Source organism: Mastigoproctus giganteus, chromosome 1 (assembly GCF_048544385.1).
Source record: "Mastigoproctus giganteus isolate SK-2022 chromosome 1, ASM4854438v1, whole genome shotgun sequence".
Classification (NCBI taxonomy): domain Eukaryota; kingdom Metazoa; phylum Arthropoda; class Arachnida; order Uropygi; family Thelyphonidae; genus Mastigoproctus; species Mastigoproctus giganteus.
The window spans coordinates 63,040,294-63,063,010 of record NC_143575.1 but is presented as its reverse complement, the minus strand read 5'-3'; the positions used below and the strand labels follow the sequence as shown (position 1 = coordinate 63,063,010).

Genomic DNA, 22,717 nt, shown 5'->3' with positions numbered 1-22,717 from the left:
TGATAAATCGACTACATCAGCCTCCCTCACAATATTATCCAACCAGATCTTTGGCATCTCCGCTTTTTCTATCATGTGCCGGTTCCCAGATCCAAGGTAATTTTGACTAAAACTCGACAACAGTTTTCGCCAAGCTCCAATCATATTTTGATGTTTTAACTTCTTTCCATGTTGTTGCTTAAATGCCTTTCAGCACTTTCATTATGTGGAAACACTGCCAAATGTCTAACTATCGCCATCTTATCTTCTCTGGTTGAGACAATCAGTTGTTTCAATGCGCGACCTAAAAAATAAAATTTAAATGAAGTGATCACCTTTTTTACATCGACTGCAACAAGAGAGTTGTGTTAGGAGAGAGAGACATGTTCAGATGATTCGCCAAGGTATGGTATGGACTGGTGCATTATCAAGAATAAGCAAGGCCTTGTGATTTAAAATATTTCTCTTGCAGCATTTCTCCTCAGCAGCGCAGAAATCAATTAAATCACTACTTGAAAATAAAAGCGAGCCATTCTTGAAGTTTAATTTTCAAAATCAGAGGCAGAGTGGATTTATTGTGGCCTTTCACTTCTCCGATAATTTCAGCATTATAAACCAATAAAGGCTTCAGCTCTGCAACGACACTTCCACCGAACGAAATAATTGTTTTTGGCCACGTTTTTCTGGTAGTTCAGAGGCTCTTTAACTCTCGTGGTCCAACGCCTGAACAGTAGGACATATTTAAGCACCGTTGCAAGCCAGATCCATCCCAGGTTAATGCACAATGGTTAAATCTTATCCAATTGTTCAAGGAACATTAATGGAATGGCATTGAAAGGGACATCCGGGGCCACTTCCATCGCTCTATAGGAACTACATGATGCTATTCGGTGTGCATTGGTCAATACACAGCCAGAATGTTACAGGTGTCCATAACAGGCAAAAAAAAAAAAAAAAAAAAAAAACTGGGGTTCTACAATATTAAGGTATCTAATAAAGTGAGCACCGAGTGCAAATTACTGTTGGAACTATGTGAATGAACGGTACAAAATAAAATGCACACTGTATGTATAGCATACGCAAAAATTGTATAATGATTTCGCTCGTAATTTTTACGCTTAGGAGGGAAATTAAACATTTATTTGACCACGGGACGGACTATATCACGGGCAGAACTAAATGTGGAGGCAGATTTAAAACTATGTGGTTGTTAAAGAGCACTGGAGGGGCTTTAGAAAATTCCCGGGATCCAGAATTTGTAGCTTCACCTCTGAACACGATGCTCGCCGTATATCGAACCTAAGCTGACATTTCTTTAATTGCCAACCTATCTATCTATATATGAAGTGAAGAATTTCTTTCTTCACTTCATTTTACTCTTTCATAAATTTTGTCCCACTTCTTTGCACATCTGTCACTTTAAGTAGTTAATTTAGCTCAGCACCGAAGCAGAATAATGATAGAATAACTGTCATATGGCATCCCTTCTGATTCATATTAAAAGCAAATACAGCGGGGCATTTCAACAACGATTTATCTCGTTTCCCTTTTATATTTGGTTATGAATCCCAGGCAACTGTGGGGAGTAATTAGCTGAAAGCAGATTGCTAATCCGATGTATGCCAATCGATAGAATCGATCAAATTATCGTTTGAATGTTTCCGACAATTTACACTAGAGATCACCTCTGCTTTACTTTACTCAAGCAGTAGATACGGTTCTGTTCGAGGACTGCTTACTTTGAAACAAATGAACTAATTCAGAAGACCGGAATAATTATCAAAGACTTAGTTTAATTTTTAATATTATCAATTATTTATCCATATTGACAGGGCGCACTGCAGAATTTAATTTGTTTGTACTGTTCAGAATGTAAATGTAATCTATGATGTTTCAGATGACACAAAAGGTTCCTTAGATGTTTGTTCGGAGGAAACTCAGTTCCAAGATTTGCTAGCTGTGGAGAAACGAAGGAAAAGGCAAGCAGGTATGTCTCGAACAAACTGTTATATAATATATTTGTAATTTATCATAACAACACAAACAGAAAGAGAGAGTTTAGCATTTGAATGACTCCATTATGTATTAGCACTGAAAGCAGTTACAGCGAGAAGGTTCATTTTAAACATCCGATAAAGGGTTTAATGCAGATCAATCTTAGTTTCTGGAAAGGAATTTATTTTGGAGTAAAATAAATTTTTTGGCTTGTTGTTGTTGTAGTACGGTTTTAGGAGCACCAGCGACTAAGACCCTATTGCTCCGTGTATACTGTCTGTAAATTGCGTGTTATGTGGTCGATTTTCTGTTTGCTGGACGAAAAACCCTAGTTTCCCTGGAGAAAAACCCCATTATACCCTCGCCTGACACACACACACACACACACACATTGTGAAAAGGCCCATAAAAATTCCTCCCATCATCGACAAAACTCGAACTTAGGTCTTTTCCACCAACTGTGTTACCCACGAGGGCTTTGGGTTACTAATTCAATCCCTTCTTACATGACACAGGTGCTAAATACTTCTGTAAAAATAAAAAGCAACCGTTTCTGTTTCTTATTTATTTATGTTTACAGTCATTGTTAGAGATGCAGGTCTTTAGTTCTACTTAAAATTTCTGATATAAATTTCTTTTTACGTCAAGAAAACACTGAAGTGTCCATTTCAATAGCTAATTTTGTCATTAACTTTAAACTACTGATCCTAAGGAGAGAAGTCAGTCTCTCTCCACTCGTCAAACAAGCTCTTCATTGTGAACCGAGCAGCAGAGGCAATTGATAACTCTAATAACACACCTATCTAATAACAGTGTTAGTCATATACAGTACTGCATTTCTGATGTGTAGTAGGCTCATACCTACGACAAGCGTAATTTATTACCTACATGTGGCTATGAAAACTGCAAGACTGTGAACACGTAAGAACAAGGTAAACCTTTCAAACCCTCTTTCTGTTACAACTTAATAGATTAAACTCCTATCCAGTGTCAAAACAGCAACCTCTTTCTCATATGTGTGTATTGATATTTTGAAACGCCACTTTCGATAACAGCAAGATAAATTTTAATACACGGTATCGAGTAATACAGGCAGATATATCTAGACAACAGAAAGCAGTGTCATTGTGACAAGTTTACAACAGTGGTATTTGAGAAGCATACAGCATTTTTTGTGCAGTGCGTAATATGGGATTTTTTAGAGAAGAAGAACGTCTATTTTTCTACATTACTGTGCATCCAAATCATTCTTTCAATGACAACAGACATTCGATATTACATTTCCAAACAGAACGGTACCTAGAATCCACTATTCATTACGTTGTAATTTTTAATGAGCGAATTTGTTCCAAATACGAGTAAGATGGATACGTCAAGAAAATTCTGACAGTTTTAAATTCTATATTCGTTTTCAACAATTATTTTTGTATCGCAAACAAACCGGGTTGCATTTCAACTGGGTAAGCCTGTACTGTATTTGTACAAAATACACTAAAATTAATCCGTGTATATTAAATCAGATATGTCTAAATGAAACTTAAAAAAAAGAGTCTTATGCGGACTTCTGTAACTGAATATGTCTAACAAATAACAAATTTAACTAATAATCCATCGAGAGATTAGATTTTTATACAGAAATATCGATTTCCTGAATATTTTATCTATGTACCATTTGGTGCTTTAAGCTTTCAATTTTATGATAATTTTAGTTCGCCTTCACGAGCCCACGGATCTCATTAAAAAAAAATAATAATAATAAAAGATCCTATTTTTATTCTAAATCAATGACTTCGAGGGATTTTATAAAAGTTTTTGTAATTTTTTTTCGGCATTAGAAGAATGTTTACAAATGTAATTAATGGGTTAATAAGAATTCTAAATAATCTCTTGGTTTTTCAATTAAGTTTTTATTTTAGAGTGTGATTTCAAGTAACTTAAAACCTTCCTATAATATGTAAAAAACTAAATCTATAACAATACACAATTTTTATTTTTTATTTATTTATTTTTTTCGTAACAAAATTGGGGCTCCTTTATTTGCCTTTAAGAAATTCTGCGGGTTTTTGAATTAATACCATGAAATTTTTTGAGATTGAAGCATTATAAATAGAGCACGATATGTTGCATGGCTGACGGTCAGTTCCAGAACCTGAAGAAAGGCTGCTATCTGAAGTTATCTATCTTAGATTGTTAAACTCCAAGATTAAATAAATTATTTTTATATTATTTAAATATTTATTGATTAAAATTAAATCTTTTAATTCTTTGTGTTGTATTATTTTGCACACGGGTATTAAGCCCGGAATAGAACGGACTATCACTATTTTATAAGGATATTATTAATATTTAACTCTTGCATATGGTGCCCTTATCCAAAAATACTTCAGAATAATTATTGCATTGTTATTTGCTTTAGGAATTTTTTTTAATTAAAAGAAATGGAATAGTTTACATGTGAAATTCAAAATCTACAGCTCAACCATTATATTATTTTGAAGCCCATATTTTAAAAGTCAATATTTTCAATTCATCATTGCCTAAATATGTATTTTATTAAGAACTGGTGAAAAATGACTTTTTTAAAGGCTTATGCTTTTTTGTTGTAAAGAAGGGAAGTTCGAATTAAACATTAACGGACGTGTTTAGAAAATGAAATGAAACCCAATAAGTTAAATCTTATATTAATAATCATTAGTGACATTTGGATTCATTGGACCTTAGTATAATCAAAGAAATAGTCACGGCTCTTAACTTCTATATAGAGCCACATCGCAATATTTCAATTTAATTTGAACTACCCTTATAGCATTACATTATGAGGTTAGTTAGGTTGTAGTTAATATTAATCAGGTTTCTGATGGTATTTTCACATCCACTTGGGCAGATGACGGCACGGGTAGTTGGTCGATTGTTCCTACAACATCTAGCTCTAAGGAATTTTCTGACATCTCGGCAGTCGTACAGATTTTTAATCCCGACAGTGAAAGTAGAATAGAGAATCAAAATCAAACAGTTCCTGAAGAAAACGGCCGATTTTATGGGACCTATAAAGATCCGACATCCCTTCCGGAACAAGATTCAAAAGTGCCTAAAGAACCTTTGAAAATTCCTGATGACAAGAAGGAAAATGAGAAGTTTTATAGTCATTACGATTCTCAGTCTTTAAATTATGCAGATAAAGTCATGGACAAAATTGAAACAAGAATGATGCCAGGACTGTTTGACACAAAGAGTGGAACAGAAAGTTTCGGCTCACTGAGTTCTGGCAAAATTTACCAAACAGCAGTGAATGAGCCGGTTTCTTCTCTTAGCTCAGAAATTACAGCCACAGCAGAAGAGAAACACCAGAAATTGAACCTGCCTAGTTTCAATGCTGTGTGGTTACCGGAAGTTCCCCATGCTAAGCATTCATTTAAGAAAAACGGATCCGATTCTTTCTCATTAGGACCGGAACACTCACCTGTCTTTTTTGGAAATCAAAAGCGCTCACTGGATTCTAAGGATCACCAGAAGAAATTTGAAGCGAAGGATATTTCAGATATAGTCGATGTAAAAGTTGACAATTTACCAATTCGTTTTAGAGAACTGAGTCCATCCTTTGTAATGCAGGAGTCCGAGAGGACTCATGTACCTTTGGATGAAACAGTTAGTACATTCAAAGTTGTGCCAAATAAACGAACTCGTTATGGTTTTACAGAACCTGTAACACGACTATCATCGCACAGAGAGTTGGACGGAGCAGTTATTGCCAAAGCCGACAGCAACACAGTGGGTAGAATAGGGAAAGTACATTCTGTTGGCGATAACACAGCCACAGCTTACCCGGATTTGCTTTCTGCACAAGGCGGAGCCGTACAGTTTTCGACCTTAAAGGCACGACGAATAGATACAGGAGGAACTTTTGTGTATGATAATCACAACCAGAAATCCGCACTGACCGAAAGTAAAGGACGGACTTTGGATCGGAGAGTTTCGTCTTATGACTTTAACAATGAATTCCCACCTACCAAAAAGACTTCACCTTCCTCTTTGTGGATAGATACAAGAGAGAATAACAAAATTAACGAGTCCTCTTTCAGACAAGAAGTGGCATCGACAAAGCCTACAGACAGTTTGGAAGACGGTAAGAATAGAAAGAAAGTGACTCTTTTTGGCTTTGTTGAGTTTACTACAACCGTTTCTGGAACAGAGATTGTGTTTATGCCATCCCAGACAGCTTCAACCGTGGTGAGCAGCGATCATATCGAATACTCTCCAGAAGTCGTGCCACTGAAGCCAACTTATAGTACTGGAGCCAAATTTAGACAAAGCCAAACGTTCAGTAGTGCCAAAATTCCCGAAAATGAAAAAACAGCAACATCTAAAGGACAGAGCAATCAAACAGAAGAAATAATTGCCAAATTAAGTGAAAGACAAGTGCCAAATGAAATGAGAGCAGAAAAGCATATTCGAAGCAAGAAAAGTGAATCTGGTAAGCATAGATCTGAAGTTATGGAAGATTATAAAACGCCGGTGTCCCTATCGTTAACATCGAACAGCGTGAGTCACTTGCCATATCCCACAGGTTTAGTGAGTTCAATAACAGGAATAAAAGTTGAAGAAACTGCAACCACTCATTGGACTACGCTCATTATAGGGACGTACATCAGAGGCACATACGCACACATTGTACAAAGCACCTCAAGTATCTTTTACGTTGTATCGTCATCCGATGTTTCGCTAGATGTGTTACCTTCAACCACAGATACGACTGTTTCATCAAGTTCTGTAACGTCTAGCTTTGAATATGAAATCCATTTACCTAACGATGTTACTGTTCCGCTTTTGCAGTCATCGTTGGATGATGCTGCCCTAAAATACACTTCTTCGATTGCCACTACCCCTATTGGATCAACAGAAATCCTTGAAGATTCCCCGAGAACAGAAGCTACATTTAGTGCCAATTCAGAAGATAACATGAGAATGATAGCTTCTAATATAGTTAAGGAAATAGAAGAAAGGGAAAATGTTCTCATGTCCAGCTTCAAAACTGATGATACAACTTTCTTAACTGATCATCTCTCTAGTACTAAAGACTCGTCGAGTATCGATCCCGATGCAAAAAGTCAAGTATTTATCACTACAGGATTTATTTTGCCTTCGATGGATGCAGTTAAATCATCTGGTGAAGACATCACTATTGCTGATATACAAACAAGCGATCGCCTACTGTCCAATAGCGAAACACTCGACCTTTTGACCTCCGTAAATCCAACGCCAACAACATTTTATACGACACTCACTTACTATACAACCTTAGTCCAAGGTGACAGCACCTTCGTAATAAGCAGCAAAGACACTCGTTCTAGCGTAGAATATGGGAACGATGGCCCGTCTACTAGTCAATCATTTGTTTCGTCAGTAGACAAATCATGCAGTGACTCTGAAAATTGTGGTCTGGAACTTACAAGTATTGAGGATCTCAGGACATTGATTACTCCTAAAATTCTTCCAGTTTCTTTCCTAAATTCCTTATTCACATCTCCATTAGAATCCTCTCAAATGTTGAGTGCTGAATCTCTTAACGTTCAGCATCAGATTACTAATTCTGAAGTTTCCTCAATACTAAATTTAAAATCATCGACGGCAGTAAATCACGAGCTTTTGCAGAGTACAAGGGACGATGTAAACAGTGCAGAACTCAGTACTTTGTCACAGCAGTCACAAAAACCAATACAAGGCAGTTTCAGCATTCAAGAAGAAATCGACACCCTACGGTCAACTCACTCGCTTCAAAATGGAGTTTTATCTATCAGCAGCAGAAGCAGCGCTGAAGTTGCTGGGCTGCCAGAGTCATCTAGTGATGTATCAGACACGGTTTTGAAGAGCAGTATAGGGAATTCTGTGACGTGGTTGTCAGTTGGAGTGGATGAAAGTGCATCTATTCAGCCTTCTCTTCCGACAGCAGAGTATTTGACTTATACTCTGTTTACTACGCTAGTCAGTGATGGCACGACTTCTGTTACTAGTCACACGACAGTGGTTTCGCTTGTTCCTTCTAGTAATAAAAACATGGACGACACTCTCACCGTTGCTGCAAGTTTTTTGGAGGAGTCTCTGAAGACAGACACAACCTCACCTACCCTCACTCTGTTTCCCTCTACAGAAACTAGTGCCTTGAACGAACCATCTCCGGTAATTCGCAAAGTACGTCAGGTTAAATATGTAGATGACGACTTGGAAGTTGCGGAGGCCCAAGCTTATGGACGGAGGGTGGCTGCAACCCCTGTGACACATTACACTACTTACACATATTTCACCACCATCCTTATACCGGGTGGCGGTTCAAGAGTCACTAGTCATCTAGAGGTGGATTCTACAGTAATTCCACCACCTGAACAGCATATTGGTGTTACAAGAACGCGTCCACCTCACGTGCATACGTACACTCACACACACAGACCCACAGGACATATACACCAGGGCGATTGCTGTGGACCTGATACCATCTACAATACGTATACTTACTACACCACACGTTTTGTAGGAGGAAGGGAAGTGGTGTCTACGAGATATGAGACAGTCCCTCAAGTCATCAGTGTTACCATCACTGAAAGGAGGACCCCAGATGTTGTAGCTATCCACACTCATCCACCTGTGGGACCCACTCGAACCCATCACACCACCTACACCTACCACACTACTCGATATACTGATGGAACTGCTCTAGTGACAACAAGAAAAGAGACAGTCACTAATGTTGCCCGTGTACCTATAGTTACAACAGTTCGGCGACCGTCAGTCACCCACGTTTATAATCAAGAGCCATACACTGCTGTACCGCGTGTAACTCATTACTACAATGACCACGTGTGTCCAACATGCGTTCGTGTGGCCTGTACTACATGCATAGATCACTTAAGCACTCGCTACGTGAACTACGAACCTGTAAGAGGAGCTCGCCGGATAGAAACACACGTCGCAAGAGTTCCAGCCCAGTATCAACATCCCCCTACAATACACCCTTCTCATCCCAACACTGTAGAATACACCAATTCCGTAACCCCAACTCGGGTCACCTATTTCTCTACTTACACTTACTTCACTACCCTCCTTGGAAGTGGGTCACCTGTTGTCTCTAGCAGAGAACACACTGTCACTGAGGTATTGTCAGATGTTGTGATTCCATCACGAGCTCCTAATGACCTCTCTGTTCAACAAGCGCGATATTACAACCAGAGGGCGTTGCCTCATTCATTTGGACAACGAATACGATATAAGAGAGAGAATCATCTGGAAGGATTGGTTTTTACAGGTAGACGTCTTCTGTCAGAACACGAACTTCAAGTAACAGACGTGCAACTAGAAGAGGTAAGCACAAACGACAGCGAAAAGAATTTCCCATTGTCTTCCAAAGACAGTGAGGCCAAAAGGACTCAAACGTTTCCGTCCAGTAACTTTCTTATTACTAAGACCACTGCCATCGACGAAACCAATGTCATCTTTACTGAGCAAACGGGAGCTGTAAGTAGAGCGGATATTTCAAGAATACCTTCTCAAAATATAAAAGAAAAACCTATGCAAACCACTCCTTTCAGTGTCCAAGACACCCAAATAAGTGTACCAACAGCATCATCTCTACACTCATCCATAATCCATACCTCAGATAGTTCCATATTTACTAGTTATGCTTCCGACGCAGAAGTGAAACAAAACATTGCGAAGAACGCCGTAAGTGAGAGTTCTGTGCAAACAACTGAATATTCCAGTGCTCATCAAATTACTGAAGCATCTCTAACAGCTGATAATGGCAAAAGTAAGACTCTTAGCTATATGATAATTCCTGAAGCATCTCTAACAGCTGATAATGGCAAAAGTAAGACTCTTAGCTATATGATAATTCCTGAAGCAGCACTTTCAGCTAAAGTTATTTCTGCCAATATTGCAAATTCCGAGACAGTTTCTGTAAAATCGATTACAAATCCAGTTGTATCTGCCAGCTCCAAGACAATTTCTGAACCGAGTCAAACCGAAGTTACTGCTACCAATAACGTCAACTCCAAGACAACCACTGGAATATTAACCTCCGATCAAATTGATTCTGTTTTCTCAGAGACTAGCTACGGAACTCCAACTTTAACACAACTCATTTCAAGCAAAACTGTGAAGTCCTCCTCGAATATTCCAGACAGTACATTTGCCAGGGAGTCTGGCATAACAGAATCAAATGTAGATTTTCTTGCACTATCTGCTTCAGTCCTAGAAGAAACTACCAAGACAACTGAACCACTTCCAGGGGTTCTCACAATACCATCAACTACTATTCTCGATTCCATCAAAAGAAATGAACCCTCAAGACAACTTATAGATGTGGAAAAACTTCAAGTCCCTGATTTAGAAGCAGGAGGAGCTGGTATACATGCTCAAACTCTACCACCAGCCCCTGTGACCTTCTATACCACCTATACCACTTTCACCACAATTCTTCTTCCAGGAGGTGGATCCAGAGTGACCAGCTCACTGAATGTTGTATCCTCAGTAACTAACCTTATCAAAGACATTAAACCCGCAAAAACTTTGCCTATTTATCGCACCCAACAACCCGTTAACCCACGCGCACCTTATAACCGTCATCGTCAAAGCTATGGTTACCGACAACAAAGCAATCCAAGGTCATACGTTCAAGGACGTTCACCGCACGTGACCACAAGGTATGAAACAATACAGAACATCATACCAGCAGTTGAAACCAGATATCGAACGCACGGACGTGTCTCCCCCACTCGTACGATACGTTACAATACCATAGCCCAACCGAGACATAACCACCATAACCACCCAACCTCGGATGAGCCACTTACTTACACATATGCAGGTAACACTGCCTATCGACCTAATTTTGGATCTGCCGTTTACAAACCAGGAATAGACAAGCACTGCACAACATGTGGCCTTAGAGCGGCAGGATCGACTCCTAGAAGAATAAATTACGTTGCCAAACAAGCTATCCCTGCTTATAAGCACTCATCACACAGACCAAGTCACTATGTAGTTGACTCTGTCCCTGCCTATAAACAATCAGCACCCAGAAGAAGCCACTATGTAGCTACAGAGTATGCTGTTCCTGTACATAGGCAGCCGTCACACAGAAGTCATGTTATTGATAGTCTTCCCAGAAGACCGCCTTCTCGCCATCCCCAGTTAGATTATCATTTACCAAAAACAGTAGAATATCCTGCAGAGCCCATCAGTGCAACTCGTGTGACCTTTTATTCCACTTACACATACTTCACCACCATGCTGAGAAGCGGTATCCCAGTGGTGTCCAGTAGAGAACACACTGTCACTGAGGTTCTCTCCGACGTTGTATTGCCCAGTCGGGCTTCTCCACGACGAACAGCAATAACTGCCACACGTTCCCCTCACGATCACTATGTCAGAAAGGCCAGAGATCTACAAAATGAAGACAATTATGAAGGCATACACCTCGGCAGACAACTGTTGAGTATTTCTGATGATAAACAAACAAGTGAAAAAGACCAACTACAAACTCAAAAACAAACAGGAGTGGGCGTTATCACTGGAAGTAGGTTGGGAGTAGATGGAAGCGTAATAACTAGAAGTGATCAAAGTTTAGTGAAAGCCACTCCGGAAGGTTCAGCTGGACTTGCAACTGTCCCAGAATATTCTACAAGCAAAGTTGAAGAGTCTCTCATCAAATCTTCCATTTCTAAAATTGAAGAGTCTCTCATCAAATCTTCCATTTCTGAGGAATCTTCTCGAATTCTCTCATCGACATTAACAGACTTTACTAGTTCCACGTCCTTCACTGATGAACATTTGAGTACAAGAGATCCATCAAGCGATATACACGTAAGTCTCAGTTCATCCTTCACTCCAGAAAATTCTAAGCACCAAACGGGGTTCAAAACTAATCAGCAGAATAAGTTGGAACCTTCTACAGCAGCAGCCTCCACACAGTTTACCACTGGAGAAAGTATATTGACATATAAAGCAAAAGATCTCGTAGAACGTCCTGCAGCAGTCACCACGAAATATTCAGCAAGCAGTACAGATGTTTTTAACGCTAAATCCAGTACAAAAGAAACTCCGTCTTTATATAATTACAAAAGAGAAATTTCTAATTATCCGGATCAATTTCTTACTGATGTGAAAGACTTGGGAGTTGAGGACCTTCATGCTGAAGGCGCAGAGGTCCACCGTAGTCAATATGCATCCCCTGTTACTTATTATACAACCTTCACTTATTTTACGACGATCTTAAAACCTGGTGGAGGTACATCAGTTACCAGTCGTCTTGACGTCCAGACGTCTGTTGTGTATGACAAAAGACAGATCGTTCCTACCAGACCTTCTACCAGATACGTTACTAGACCATACGAATCTCAAGTTCCTCACAGGGCTTCACCCCGTTATACCACCAGGGAGAGCTGTCCTGGTAACTGTAACTTCTATACAACATACACTTACTACACAACACGCTATATAGGAGGAACACCTGTTGTTTCTACGAGATATCAGACAGTCACCAACAGAGCTCCTGTTGGCCATGTACAGAGGCCGGCTGCAGCGACTCGTACAATTTTTGCTGCAGGCACTCAACAGACACGTGCAGCGATTAGCCATCCTGCTAGATATAATAGCTACGTTGAAGACAGAAGACCCCCCAGAATATATTCAGTAGATGCTAGGGAAAGTAATTACCATCAGCCAAGACAAGATATAGGAACCCATAGCCACAGACAGAATGTTGGTTATAAACCTACATTTAGACCTGCCCAATACCACAGACATAATTCAAATTCCGGTTGCTCCACTTGTGATATTAGAACATCTGGTAGCACTCATCAGGACTCACGTTACATCAGAAAGCAGACTTACGTTCGCCCTCCTCCAAAACAACCACAAGCTGTTCCAGCCAGAAGAGTCTATAAACCAGAGAGTAGCAGTGGTGTGTCAGCCCCTCAGACAGTGGAATTTCCCAGAGATCCGGTTAATCCAACTAGAGTGACATATGTTTCCATCTATACCTACTTCACTACAATGATGAGAGATGGCACTCCTACTGTTAATAGTAGAAAACACACAGTAACTGAAGTACTTTCTGATGTAGTGGTGCCAACACGTGCAAAACATCATCCAGATAGCAGTGCCGGACGTGGAGACATTCATAATCAGCTGGGAAGAAATTATGGGATTCCTAGAGCACAAAATATCCAACACAGTCATGTAAAAAGAGATCTGAGAAGGCAGGTAGGTGTTAAAGGAATCGACGACGGGCTGTCTCTAAACAGTGCGTTCAGATTTTCAAAGGCGGAATATAATATACCTGTTGCCATTTCAGAAACCTTCAGTAAAGAATCAATGAAAACTAGCGCACCCAATGCAGACGGTGTTGGCTTTTATATAAACACCAATACAGCAGTAGGATCGCTATCAAGCGTTGGGGAATCATCACACATACCCGCAGCGATATTCTCTGACTCAGACATCATGAGGACTCCACCATTACCACATATTGCTTTCAAAGAAGAGCTGAACAACTTGGCCAGCGGTCTGTTAATAAAAGATGTTTCTGACCTTGGAGTAGCTGATTTACTAGCAGAAGGTGCACACATCAATTATGACACCGAACCTACAGCTGCAGAAAATGTGAACGATATCCAGACTACTCTCCAATTTGGTGCCCGCCTATCTGGACAGAGATCCAATGCCAATAGAGAGAATCCACCAAGTGTTGTGCCTACTACTTACACTCATTACACCACCCATTACCCAGAAGGGAGGGCAACAGTATCCACCTCTCGCCAGACTATATACCAGCCAATTAGCGTGACAATTTCTGAAACAGCCGACATCCCGGACTACACTCGTGCCACCAGACACCCTTCAGAGCCATACCAAACGGTGTACACTTTCCACACTACCAGGTACACAGATGGAACTGCACTTGTAAACACCAGGAAGAAGACCCATACGGATACTCTTCTACGTCCAACTGTCGTAGACAGAGGAATATATGGAGTAACTGAGCGCCCTCTAAGCTACAGAAACGATGACTATGCTCGCAGCAATAACTTAGACTTTCGCAGTTCGACGTACGAACCACAACCGGAAAGCCAGCCAAGGAGCTATGGCACTACTGGAACTTCGCTCCGTCGTGTTAATGTTGGGGAACAAAGAGTTCCTTACCACCGATCGGGCCAATACATAACCAGTGTCCCAGTGAATCGGGTTCAGACAAGGTATTCCACTTACGAACCAGTCACTCATAGGTCTGTATCTAAAGTAGTTCCTGTTGACCATGTGCATACTAAGCACCCTCATTATCATCCAGCAGATGATGTAACTCCAACAAAAGTAACCTATTACTCAACCTACACATATTTCACTACTCAGCTACAAGGGGGAACGCCTGTTGTATCTAGTAGGGAACACACCGTCACAGAGGTGTTGTCTCAAGTGGTAATACCAACACGCGTCTTTTCCCAACCTAATCGCCGCCCAAGGGATATTTTGAATATCGTGTCTACAGATGCTGATGGGAATGAGGAGATTGCCGTTTCTCCAATGAGAAGGAAGCTAATGTCAATTGAAGATGTGGATCATCTTAGTGAGCTTAGTGATGATTCAGGAAGTCATCCCAAAGTGTTAATTCCAAATGAAAGGATTTTTCAGCAAGGACAACCAAAAAAGGATGATTCTGCCACTTCAAAATCGACAAGAAGGACAAGAGAACTGCAAAACAACATAGATGCCGCTTTGTCACATCATCCTCTTCGACCAACTCCAATCATCAACAAAATTGGACTGCTGTCTTCTGAAGTTAGCAGTTTGATCCAAAACAGTACCACTACTGTCTTTACAACGAATATATATGGCACATATGTAGATGGGTTTTACGCTCACGTTGGAGAGACAACTTCTACTATCAAGCATCCACCTCCTACTATTCAGCAAGGGTTTCCTGTAGGCTTCTTGAGTTCATCGTTGGCAACGGAAGTAAACAAAGGCATCAGTACACTATGGACTACTAATGTCTACGGCACATTTGTAGATGGATTTTATGCTCACGTAGCCAGTACCATCTCTCAAGTGATTCCAGTGTTTACTGTAGGGCACGAAGAACAAAACACTGTGAAGCCAGAGAGCACATCTTCGACAGTGAGTTCGCATGCATTAAGCACACGTTCTATGATTTCTGAGTCACTACACTTAGAAAGCAATCTAATACCAGTTAGCAACAATTCCGTTCTGGAAAAAGCAGCTCTTCCAACCAGCAAACTACAGAATACAAGCAAAACTGGCTTAGTGACCTCATTTACTACAGATGTTCTTAGAAACGGCAGAACAACCCGCTATACAACGAGAATTCACGGAACTTACATCAATGGTTTTTATGCACAGCGAGCTCTCTCTACGTCTAGCATATTACCCAACGTATCACGTAGATGGGAAAAGTCAGCAGGAGATATTAATCCAACAGCAACTCTGCCACCGCGTCCCTCTGGTCTCGTATCAACTGTAACGAGTAGTAGTAGTCAAGGGGACCATGTGATATTCTTCACGACCGAAATTCATGGTACTTACATTGGAAGTGTGTATGCTCAGACAGCTCGGGTTTCCTCCCATACGGAAATGCTACACACTAGAAGAAATGGTTACGCGAGCTCAAAAAGGCAATCTTGGAAAACGACGCCCCGACAAACACAAAAAACAGGTCTTGTCTCTTCTCGTGTTATCAGTAGCAAAGCACACGAAGGTACTACTACGTTGGTATTATCGGAAATATTCGGAACTCGAGTAGGTGGCGCTTATGCTAATATTGGCCGGGTTGTTACCCAAAGTATCTTGGGGTCCACATCTAGGATTGCTGAAGGAGGAATGAATTCTACGACTGAACCTTTAATAAGAGGCACAAAGGTGTTTTCCAGTTATCCGGATGTTGAAATCATCGCCAGTGTTCTTAATACCAAAAGAGTTGATCAGTTTCTTCAATCGTCCTTAATTCCATCCACTGTTCATTTCACAGCGGATGCACTGTCAATCTCTAATAATTCTGGCGATACTTCACATAGTAACGATAGTAAGCGGGAAGGTTTAAATGCTTCACCAACTGAAAGCGAAATGGAATCCGGTGCCACAAGCAGCTCTATTCAGTCCAAACTCCAAACAGAAATTTCTCCTATAATAACTGAGCCCATAGATTTATCCACCCTTCAAAGTACATTCAGTGAAGTATACAGTCAGATAATACCACACAATGAGAACAGCGTGACTTCACCGTTACCATATACAGATAACATAATTCTGCCGTCAGAATTTGAAATTTGTTCTGGGAGTATTCATAGCGAACAGATGACTGGAGGGAAAATAGCAAGTGCAAACAGTTTCGAGGAGCCTCCGATGGAAAGAAATGGAGATGAAGTGTATCCAACTAGCTGTTTAATCATTCCTACACCAACACGTACCATCCTATCAGGGTCTAGCATTAATTCCCACCAGAACTACGGAAAGAAACCAGCCCCTCAAGATGCTCAGAGAATGAAATTCGGTTCTGAACCAAAACGTGTGAAACGCTCACCGAACACATCATCAATCAGAAGTCAGCGAAGGCCACGCACGTTTGGGAGGACAGAAAATCCAGAGAAAAACAGATATCAAGCAAGAAGTGACACCAAGAGTAATACAGGGACCAGGAGGTTTGGTCAAAATTCAGCCGTTCCAAGCGCAAGATCGACTACAAGAGGTAGGAGTTATGCACGGCCAAGTTCATCCGCTGCACGGCCAAGTTCAGCGTCTGCACGTCCAAGTTCAGCGTCTGCACGCGCAACTCCGAGAACACCTTCATCGACTAGAACACCACCAAAATACCCTTCGAGGCCATCTTCGAGATATTCGCAGAGCAAATCAGCTGGGCCTTCATCTGTGCGAAGAAATAGCAAACCTGCTTCAACAAGCACATCGGAAGCAGTGAAGCCTTCCACATCCCTTAGGCGTCCTCCTCTTAGGACTAAAAGATTTGGTCAGACTACCAACAAGGAGGAAGAAAAAAGCGAAAACAAAGCGACCGACGAGGAAGATGATTTTGAAGCCAGTGAAGATGTTGTCCGGGCGGTATCACAACAGACAGCGGCAGCCTCCTTGAGAAGACCATCAAGGACACGCATACAACCGACCACAAGACCTTCACTGGCGCGCCCTCCTCCTCGTAAAAGCAATCCAAGGAACAACAGGTTATCTGTCAGCAAGTCCAATCGACGAGCTATTTCGCCAACGAGAAGAAAGCCGGTTGAACTTGAGACAGGTCAGCAGTCGATAGAGAGCCAGACTACAGAGGCGTCCACTAAGCGGCGCTTCACTTTAACTACCACATTCCAAAACACATATGTGTACAACCCAGAAGGGAACACGGAGACTTTAGATGAAGACAATTCACTTTCTCAAAGGAGCACCAACAGTAGAGGAAGTTCAAGACCTCGAAATGGACGTGGAGAAAAGGAAAGAACACCCTACCTGCAGACTTCGTTCAACGATAATGAAATTACCGGGGGTAAGAAGGTGGCATTACCTCTTCCTGCCCTTGCAAGATCTCGGGGAAGTAGGCCACGGCCCCCATTTGATCCACGAGCAAAGAGACCAACCTCCAGCAGTAGCTCCAGCAGTAGTAATACTGGAAGATACACTCGAACTTCCGCCTTCTTTCCGTCGGTTGGTTCAGATGTAAAACAAAATGAACCTGAGGATCAAACTGCCGCGGAAACCACTGGAGATTTATTTGCTGAAACTGGTACAATTACTGTGACATCTGTTATAACCACTACCAAGACACTGCCAGTCCACCTTGGTCAGAAGACATCTTTTGCGACAGTCACGACAACTGCACATTCAACCAGCACACTCCTCCCGGATCAGTATACTAGACTGGTGAATAACGGAGTCACAAAGATGCTCGTTTCTACCAAAATAGGCATCCCAGATGCAGATGCATCTGGTACCGACTTACATACAACCTTGACGGAAGTCATAGTAACAACCACAGCGATCGAAAATACTCGATTGGTGGCTATCAAAATAGGATATGGAACACGAACAGATACATTAACAGACCGACAAGTGCTCACCACTCTTGCGACTTTGTATAACACAGTGGTAGAACAAAGCCAGAATCCTTTTGCTCCTCAGATGCCTTTCCAAATGCCTTTTAATCCCTATGGACCACCACAGAATCCGTTTGGCCAACCTCAAAATCCCTTTGGCCAACCTCAGAATCCCTTTGGACAACCTCAAAATCCTGACTTCTCACTCTCTACCTCTTCCAATTCTTATGTGACAACAGAGACTGTAATATCAACGACGGTATTGCCCGTATTCTTCAATGGCAGGACTGTGATGACGACCCTTACAAGTACTTCTACTACTGAATCCGTTATAGTAAAGACCACTATGGTGAAAGTTCCACAAGCAGCTTTTCCTCCGCAGCAGTTTCCTTATTTTTTTCCTCAACCTTACTTCATAATGCCATCTATAACCACTCAGCTTACCGTTGCTGTAACGGTCAGTGGTGGGGAGGTGGTGTCCATAGTAACAGTGGTTACTGTTCCAATTGTCCCTCACCAATTTCAAACGCGATTCCGAAGAAGCATTAGTCCCACAACCTCTGTGATTCAATTTGCCACTGAGACCACTCCACTCCACTCTATTAATCATATTAACAATGGAGCTGATTCGATGAAGTTGCAAAGCTCTGGTGTCGAACCTGTAACTATGGTTAATGCTTTCATTGTTAGTTCGTATGGCAGTACAGAGAGTTTAGATAAGTTCCACACATCTAGCGATTTCACTGATTTTGCAGCTGGGAGTACACCAAATGAAGGACAAGGAACCGTAGGTGTCCAAAAGGATTCTGTGCAGGGGAACGTAAGAGGTGCTACCAAACAATATAAATTCCTCAAGAGAAAACTGTTGCAGTTCGAGGCAAATTCTGAATACTTCTTTCCCCCTAATCCATATGCCGAATTCGAGTCTGATGACACAGCAGACGAAGATATTCCAGAAGCACAAATAAGTCATTTCGCGATAATTTCTTCCAGGGGATCGAACCTGAACAATCCTGCAGAATCTTTCCGTGGTGAGGAAATCTTCTCTCCCTTTTCAGACTTTCATTTCTCAGATCCTTTCCTAAGAAGGGAGTTGCATGAATCCCTACCTTTCTCTATCCCTTTGGTTGAAGAAAGCTCTGTTCTCGACCTAAGTAACCTTGATGTAACAAGATCTGTTTTTCCAGTAGGTCCTGTTTTGGAGGAAGCAGGGCTGCGAAGACGAAATGGATATCAAGAGGAGACAACTCCTGCACGTCGGGCCTATATTCGAAGAGTAAGGCCAGGAGTTGCGGGGCCAAATGTCAACAGGCCAGTGGTCATCAGAAGAAATAGACCAACAGTCGTTCAAACTCAAACACCTCACGATCTTCCAACTGAAAGTCTCAACCCACCCCTGTTCCACTATTCTAGAGAAATCAATCGACCCTTTCTAAGGCAAAGCAACCCTCCTGTCATACTACACAACCCACCACCAGATGCCAGCTCATATGGTACCGAAGATGAGGTAGAAGATTACACCACTCCACCCCCAAGGAGAATCGTCCGATTACGAAGACCAGGAGCCCCAACAACTGGACGAGGGAGGTTCGTAGTTACTAGGCGACCAGTGCCTTCGCTGTCTCCTCCCAGCGTGAACACTGTGAATGGCAGGGGACCAGTTAGTTCACAAGACCAATACGCAAGTGAAAATTTTAATAGTGCATCACCCTATCCAGAATTTGTTAATTTGGTATCATCAGGTAGGTATGAAGATTACAAGGTGTCTCAAGAATACCCTCATCCAGTCCCTTTAACCTACTATACCACATATACATACTACACCACCTTTCTGAATGGACCTAGTACTGTATACAGTACGAGAGAGGCTATCGTGTCCAGTGTACTTGTAGAACCCCTAAACGCTGAAGTTGTGGGCCTTATTCGTTCTAAAGGAGGGTTTACGGATCAACCAAATGGACCAACAGTAATACCTCTTGGATCGCGGGCACAAGGAGCCACGACAACGGTGGTTAACCTGGCCTCGAAGATCCAGGTCTTCAACAACGATGTCTATTATGGAAGACCAGCAGCAAGTGTTCAGGACAGCAGGGTAGAGTCAAGCCAACCACAAATCCCGTTAAATCCTGATTTTCCCGAAGAGAAGGTTTATGAAACTATTGATATTAATATAATCGCATCATTTCCTAAAACCTACTACACTATCTTTACGTACTTCTACACCTACTATGATGGAACCAACACCCGTCAATCGATACGGTCAGAGACCATTTCAAATACAGTTACTGAGGCAGAGCCTTTCTTAAAACAAACATTCTTTAACACCATCGATGGAGAAGGGTTCTTGACTGTAAGTCCAGGGAAAGAGAGTATTAATCTTGGATCCCGTGACGTCACCGGAACCGTTACGGAGGCTAATCTAGAACTACGCACTCTAGTTCACTTTGAAGGACTTAGAAACATTGTATTGGAAAGACCACACATTCAGCCAACAGCCACCCAACTTCCTACCACAGCAACTGAATTCAACAATAATCGATTGGAACCAGAAGTGCCTGATGTCGAAGACAATCGAGCAATCTCCCATTCAATAACGATTCAGCCATCTTATCCATCTGAGGTAAATCTCTTTGGTTCTTACGCTGAACCCGTAAACAGTGGCGCAACACCAGAAATCCCTGAACAAACCTCTGATATTGACACCACTTCTAAAGGCTCTCTGAGAATTGTGAGTTCCGTCGTACAACGAAACGCAAATAGTGCGCGAAGTAGAGCAATTGCTCCTCGTCCTGGAGTTCGTGTCAGAGTTCGTCCAGTGAATCTCAGAAGGCCCAGCGATTCTTCACCGCCATCGGTTCTTGCCAATACCGAAAGCCATCGAGAAGGTTTAGACACTGGTAGGAGTATAGGACAGCATCCACCACTGTTAAACGTAAACGATGAATACGATTCCACAGACGGAACAACAATCCAGGATTCGGAATCACAACTCTATAAGGACACAGAAGGTAAAGACGAGGTTCCGACTCAACCACCCTCCAGTCCCAAAAAGCGTCTGAGGATCACCGTTAGAAGACAACAGCCGCAGCCAACGATCAGGACTAATTCGAAATTCGTACTGCCATCCCGAACTGACACTTCCAGCCGTCAAAAATTCGTCGTCGTCACACGTACAGGTCAGAGTGGCGCCACTACCTCCACCAGCACGAGACCCCTAACAGTAAAAGTAAGCAGACGATTGAAACCTACAGAAGAATTAATCCAGCCTACTGATACCGTACAGTATGAATCGTTCTCCACGCTGTCGTCTGTGCCTGTGATATTTTGGTCGGACACCAGCTACAGAAACGTCATACTGACGTCATCCAACCCTATCTCGACCCCTCTATCTGAGATTCCAGCAGTGGCCGATTCTGTCATCGAACCAAGCCAGACTGTGGTTCTCACGTTCTTCACCACCACAACTTTCACCGTCCCCTTCACAGTGGGTGGACAGACCCTCTTTACAACAGTGGAAGAAACCAACTCGAGGGTGGTAACTCAGGCCCTTACTCAGTCAGGTGAGTTTTTCATTCATCATTTTCAATATTTAACATTTTATTATATCAATTACTTGCGATAGTTTCGCTGTAGGAGGTTCTTTCTTTCTTTTTTTTTTATTTTAACAAATTACATGAACTGTACTAAAGCAAATTTCCTATCACTGCAATTTTTATTTATTATTTACGATTGTTGTTGAACACTATTTTATTTAATTTGCAAAGGCAACTAAGATCACGAGGAATCAGCATACTGTATCTGTAAATTTGAGTGTATTCGACTGTTGGCAGGTTACGGGCAAAGTGGAAAACACTTTTTCTTTAAACAGGATTTTAAAGAAGCTAACTCAGTCACGTTGTAAAAAAGACAAAAATTCCTCGCTTCATTAATGGGATTAGAACTCAGTTCTTTTCCGTCCGGCGTGGGAAAGACGGTGATTATTCACTGGTGTGCAAAACTTAAGGCCCAGCCAAGTTTTCACCTGTAGCTTCTCATAGGAATGGCCTGGATATGGGAAAAGCATACTAAAGGAACCTCGTGAGGTACAGAAATGATGAAGGAAACAACACCGACACAACAACGGAAACAAAACGGTACAGAGGGACTTTATTCAAAAATGGCAACATAGCACTGGCTGCGATGATACAGATGCATCACTGCCAAAGATGGAACAAAGGGAAGAGGTGGTCCATAGTAGGAGATATGGCCACCCCTAATGTCGATGCAGGCTTTGCACCGCCTGTCAATACTTAGAACAATGTTGTTGATAAGTTCTTGCGGTAACATCGTCCATTCCTCTGTCAGCGCCATCTTCAGCTGGTGAACATTTTCTGGTGGGTGTGGACGTGCCGCTAGGTGTTTCCCCAGGCGTCCCATATGTGTTCGATGGGATTTAGATCGGCGGCAGAACGGGCAGGCCAATCCATAAGAACAATGTCCTCACTTTCCAAAAGCACATCAACAGCTGCAGTGCGATGGGGTGTGGCGTTATCACCCATAAATATGAACTCGGGGCCAATTGGCACCTCGGAACAGACGCACATGGGGAAGGATTACTTCAGTACAGTAGCGTGCACCGGTTACATACCGCCTTTTAGCATCTG

General features: G+C 41.8%; 1 protein-coding gene across 4 annotated transcripts in view; it reads left to right on the top strand.

Moving 5' to 3' along the window:
* The window catches only part of LOC150090856 (uncharacterized), a 187,472-nt gene that overhangs the window by 84,115 nt on the left and 80,640 nt on the right, over window positions 1–22,717 (top strand). For 2 of the 4 annotated variants that reach the window (XM_090373128.1, XM_090373120.1), the window contains exons 5-6: window positions 1,877–1,966; window positions 4,859–21,634. In XM_090373128.1, the coding sequence (XP_090229254.1) occupies window positions 1,877–1,966; window positions 4,859–21,634 (16,866 nt within the window). The remainder of the gene's footprint in view (window positions 1–1,876; window positions 1,967–4,858; window positions 21,635–22,717) is intronic. The other 2 variants (XM_090373141.1, XM_090373134.1) reach the window with 2 other exon arrangements.